The 5,320-nt window shown below is 49.0% G+C and overlaps 1 protein-coding gene across 1 annotated transcript; it reads right to left on the minus strand.

Moving 5' to 3' along the window:
* Window positions 1–1,387: 1,387 nt before the first annotated feature.
* On the minus strand, window positions 1,388–4,796 carry LOC125944692 (uncharacterized). Its single transcript, XM_049665545.1, has 3 exons — window positions 4,244–4,796; window positions 3,447–3,669; window positions 1,388–1,939 (listed from the first exon to the last, which is right to left on the minus strand). Exons 1-3 carry the CDS (start codon window positions 4,367–4,369, stop codon window positions 1,662–1,664), a joined length of 627 nt encoding a protein of 208 aa, XP_049521502.1. The 5' UTR covers window positions 4,370–4,796; the 3' UTR covers window positions 1,388–1,661.
* Between the last annotated feature and the right edge of the window lie 524 nt (window positions 4,797–5,320).

Consider the following 5,320-nt stretch of genomic DNA (forward strand, 5'->3'; position numbering starts at 1 on the left):
TTTATCACCTTTGAACTTTCTGGCGCTGAGCCGTGCGCCCTGCGGTGTAGCAGAAATAACTCTTTCTTCCTCTGTGCCACCTGCCCCCTCTCTCTCTCTCTCTCTCTCTCACTGGTCATTTGTATTATGGTTGCACCATACGAAATAAAATATAATGAAGTGCTTCACCTATTTGAGCATGCCAACCGTGCTCATTTGCTGACATGCGGTCGTCCGAGATCGAAAGGTGGAACAACTCTCTGTCTCGATGGTGTCTGGACTCTCGCCCTCGCAACAAAGCGACGCTGCGACCTTCACGTGAGCCGCGCTGGTGCTGCCATCAAGGAACGGCTTTTCTTTCCGCACGCCTGTTCGTTTGAGCAAGCCGCCGCCCGATGGCGCAAGTGCTCGAATGGGTGATCTTCATACGTTTGGTACTCTTCTCTTCCACTGCCGTGATATCAAGGCGGTTGTATAATAAAGCTTGGAAGAAGGCCAAAAATAACGCCGGGCTGATGCTATATAATCTACTGGCACAATGCGCTCCAGCGTCTCGTGACCTGCATAAATCGTTAGGTTCACGCTCCAGGGGTGTATGTTTCGATTTACGAGTTACTGTCGGTCTTCATGTCTTATCTTACGGGTGTCCTATAGTCAGGAGAATCGAGTCATTTATTACCGACAACTATGGCACCTATTATGTCACACAGAATGAGTGTTTTAGCTGACAACTTTGTGTAAAATTTAACCTAAAATGGCTACAGAAAACTCATTCTCGGCGCGGACTCTCGCTCTTGCGTTGACTTCAATCTCCCGCAATAATACGTCAATGTCCCTGGGGTGGTATTCTCGATCACATTGGAATGCTTTCGGGCATTGAAAACGGCTTTCGCTATGTTCACGGGGATTTTCCTTCTAGTGCGCGTCGAGTCGATAAGCAAGCAGAAGCGTACACGGTGAAAGGAACGTCACACCTTCTACCATCGATATTATCACGTCGCATGGTTCTCGAATACACTGACTCGATGCCCGGTGAGCCTTTGAAGGGATGCACTGGACCAGCTGACGTCACGGGAGAGTGAAATTATCCGCTAAAGAAATCACTCAAAATTTGGCCCCACGTTTCACCTCAGATGCTATTCTGGACGCCATGAAAACAAAAAAAAAAAAGTCATACTGAACGCTGTCAAATTCCGCCGTATTGTAGAATTCGCCATCACGTCAGCTGATTGGGTGAAGGAACGGCTATTTCTTCTCCGATTGGTTTAAAACGCAGACGTGGCGGAAATAAAGATGGCCGAATTCGACACCACCTGTGTTCGCAATCAAGAGTTTGCAATCAGCTTTTGTGAACAGCGTCGGTGACACAACGCGTGCAACGGCGCCAGTTTCAGTCCACGTACACTGGTACAGTGTAAAATGACAGTTTATTTCTCTGCGCACAAAATGAAGCCCATTTTTTACAGCTATTTGATGACCGGCTAGCGTTTACAATAAGAAACAATTCACGCCAAGAAATCAAACTTTAATACATGGGGACGTTCTGTTCACAGCGTTATTTTGCACAGGGTCAATTGATAACAGCACACAGAATGGCGATCATGCTGCTGACGCCGTTGGTTTGGGAGTACACGTTGGTCGTCGACTTCGTCGTATGAATCGTGCGGATATGCTTTGGTTCCTCAGCGGAAGTGTGCTTGATATGAGCGCTCGCAAACGACGCTGCTCTCCCACGGTGCGCCCTTTCCGTGCACGGCATATCGGAAAAATCGCTGGTGCCATCGCCAGGTCTCTGCACGCGTAACCGCGGTCGTACTGCTGTCAGTAAATACACAGGATGCGATGGCAACAGTTGCCGCTGAAGCTCCCAGCATCACGAGTACGGATGCTCGAGAGAAGGCCACGTCGAAGTGATCGAGCGTACCAGCAGGCCACGCGAGTGCAGCCGCCGACAGAAGGGCTACGCCGGAAACAGGAAAAAAATCGGTGTTGGAAAGCGTGTTCTAAAGAAACAGTTCCGTAGTTATCGCTACGGAATCGGTTTCCATCCCCTGTGGCCGTATTTCGTAAGGATTCTTTGCATTTCTTGTTCTTTTTGTCCTTCGGCAGTCGCTGGCATGCATGACGTAAGGTCTTCCTTATCGCCTCTATAGCTCGGACAGATGACAAGAAATGAATAGAATTAACGGGAAAGAATTCTTACTATTGCGGCCCTTGATTTCAGATGATGCGATACACCATATGAATTCTCAAAACTCGAACGGATATTTTTTTATCTAACTTATTCAGGGTGAAAGCAATATTAGTTACAATATAGGCCTGATAAAAATCTAGCGACACCGAAACTTGGCGGTTCTCGTTTATTATCTGAAAATAAAAGAAGTGCGCGTTTGTAGTAGACAGTCTAAAGAAAAATAAATAACCGTGCACAACGGCTTTTAATGACGATGGTGTGCGTCTCGTTGAATACGCTTTAACAAAACCCTGCAGCGTCAGCATCATCTGCGATCTGCCGATTCTGGCCCCATCTTCGGTCTATATATGCCGAGTGGCTAATCCGCACAGCCAAGTGGCTGTGTGTAGAAAGCTTGCGGGCCGAAACTCGGCATATATTGAGTAGCGCATATGTAAATGGTAGGGAGTCCCATGTCAGCCAAAAATTCGGCAAATTTACGCGCCGTGGTGTCGTAGTGGCTTTGCCGTTGCGCTGCTAAGCCCGAGATCGCGGGATCAAATTCCGGCTGCGTCGGCCGCATTTCGATGGGGGTGAAATGCAAGAACGCCCTTGTACCGTGAATCAAATTGCTGCACTTTAAAGAACCACAAGTGGTCAAATTTATTCCGGAGGCCCCCAATATGACGCGCCTCATAATCATTCCGTGGCTTTGGCACGTAAAACCCCGTGATATAATTTAATTTTGATTCGACAAAGTTTTCAAGAAACATTGAAGGTGCGTGTGGGCACGCTCGTGTGTACATAGACTTCGGTGACGTCGCACACCGGCAGTCATCCGAGGTTGTGCTCGTAAACGTAAAAGAGCCTCATAACTATAGGGCTGCTTGATACATATATAGCTAAAAAGAGCAATAGCGCATGGGCCGGCATCGTCGGTTTCCTTCCATCCGTCCTGTTCTATAGGCTGTTACACTATTTATAGCTCGAAAATGTATTTACGAATTCTCACGTACAGGAAACCAGAGGTACCTGAATAAAAATTTGCACATGCTGAGTAGACAAAACGCATAGGGGTGTAAGTGTTAATGCAGCTTGCAAGCTTTGTGCTGCATTTTGAAATGCATGTGGGACTTTAGTGATTTGCTATCAGCTGACGCTGTTCTTGATGTTTGATATATACCTACTACATGATAGTATGTCTACTACATTCACTATTTTTCGCTACATTCGCTAAAGATGGTCGTAACACCCTCCACCCCTCCTACGCTACGCAGGGTCAAGTCAAACTCACCGGCGACGTTCTCTTCCCAGGCTGGTCTGACAGCGCCTGCCCCGCACGCGAGCGCCAGCGCATAGCCGAGCAACAGATGCTGGGCGCACCGATAGTGGCGGTAGAAAGGCGTCACCAACACCAGGACCACCACCAAGACGTAGCTGCCCAGCAGGCACAAACTCCGGCGGTCCGCGGTCGTGGACCAGCGCACGGCCTGCTCCCTTGCCTTCTGCTCGAGAACCTGCGCCGTGTCGTTGTACGTACACGTCGCTCCATCAGCGTGGCGTGGGAAGAATGGGAACAATATCCTCGAAGGAATACTTGAAGCAGAGCGCGAATCAAACAGGGAAGAGAAAGAAGCAAGCACAGAAGATTCAGCACTTCAACGCTTCGCCGGTGCACCGAGACCGAGCCGCTAACAGCAGCGCTGGTCGAGACACCTTGAGACGCTGTGTTCAACCATGGTTTGTGCTGGAACGTTCTGCTGCACGCAAAAAGCATACAAACTGATATAGATACAATTGCGTCGCTGCGGAAATCTTTACGCCGGCTGATATGAGAACACGGCCGCACAACTCAAGACGTAGTCATCCGTACTGCTTGGTTCAACATTGCCACAAGATGTCGACCCTAAAAGTGTTGCTGGAGCGGGTTTTTTTTTTTTTTCTTTTTTTTTGCGCCATTCTTACCGCTTTTCTATCGGCTTTGCCTAATTTGGTTGTCGAGACGGTGCTCTCAATGTTGCACTTAAGAGCACGCGTGAGGTATACTTAGCAAACGCCATATATATATATTCCAGTCGTTGTCATGCGTACCAGCCTGAAAGCGAGTAAGACAGGCAGCGAAGGAAGCACGCTGACGCAGGACCCGGCTGCCACGAACGGGAAGACAGTGCGAGCCAAGATGGCGGCCGTCTGGAGGCACACGCTGCTCATGGCCATACCGACGCGACTGCCGCTCTCTAGGAAGGCGGCCAGGCGCCGGAGCCTGCAGCCCGAGAGAAGTATGTCCTGTCCCAAGCCGCACCAGACATTCCTTCGCAGACAGCTTCTGGCATCTGCCGTCGTGAGCTTTCGCCCCGGTAAACTGATATCGACGAGTGCGTTGTTGTTCGCTCTTGGCCAGCCACGCCTCTGGCGTGATAAATTTATAGCAGTATAGAACCATTAGAACGAACTCGGCTTTTGCCGTGCATTACAGATCATGCACAGCGCACACTGCTTCTTTGGCGACAACCGGTGACGGCCGCAGTGCACTCGTACAAACATGGGAGCAACTGTCAGAGACACTAAGGAGAAGTGTAGCTGTATTAGTAAATTGCACTTCTGAAATAGCAAGACGGCTACTTGTACTGTCAGAGGAGGCTTCGTAAACCAGAAATAACGAAAAGCGTAAAACGGGTGGTGAAGTCGCCTTCAACCTTCTAATCCCCGCACCAACTCGTCATGACGTCATCGCGACGTCGAACAAAAAAAAAAGAAGAAAAGAAACAGAAGCGCTCGTGTACTGCATGGTGCCGTCAAAAATTATTGCACACCCTTCCACTGCATAGCGACTGTCATGGGCTTGGTGTACGTTAAAGTTTAACGCCGCGAATTGACGACTTGCGAAATTCTGCGCGCCCTCTACAAAATTTGGTTGGAAAACAAGGAGCTTTCGCTATCGGTGATATTTGACAGCTTCTCGGCCAGCTGAGTTGGGCTGAGTCACTTGCGTTTCACGAGATATAGCGATAGCGCAGCCTATAAAACAGGCGCTCTTCACCGCTGGTAAGTCGCTTATGATGTCTCAAGATAAACCGAAAAATACGCGTCAGCGCCTATCTACGATGACTCATTCCGTTTTTTTTTTTAATATGGCGGAACAGATAACGTCCCGATAAGCACCTTTGG

Source organism: Dermacentor silvarum, chromosome 4, assembly GCF_013339745.2.
Source record: "Dermacentor silvarum isolate Dsil-2018 chromosome 4, BIME_Dsil_1.4, whole genome shotgun sequence".
Classification (NCBI taxonomy): Eukaryota; Metazoa; Arthropoda; class Arachnida; order Ixodida; family Ixodidae; genus Dermacentor; species Dermacentor silvarum.

Coding starts and splice junctions, on each gene's coding strand:
- LOC125944692 (XM_049665545.1), bottom strand. CDS start 4,369: ATGGCCATGAGCAGCGTGTGCCTCCAGACGGCCGCCATCTTGGCTCGC. Junction 3,670..4,243: donor TCTTACTCGCTTTCAGGCTG/GTACGCATGACA, acceptor GACACGGCGCAG/GTTCTCGAGCAGAAGGCAAG. Junction 1,940..3,446: donor CTGGGAAGAGAACGTCGCCG/GTGAGTTTGACT, acceptor TTTCCGGCGTAG/CCCTTCTGTCGGCGGCTGCA.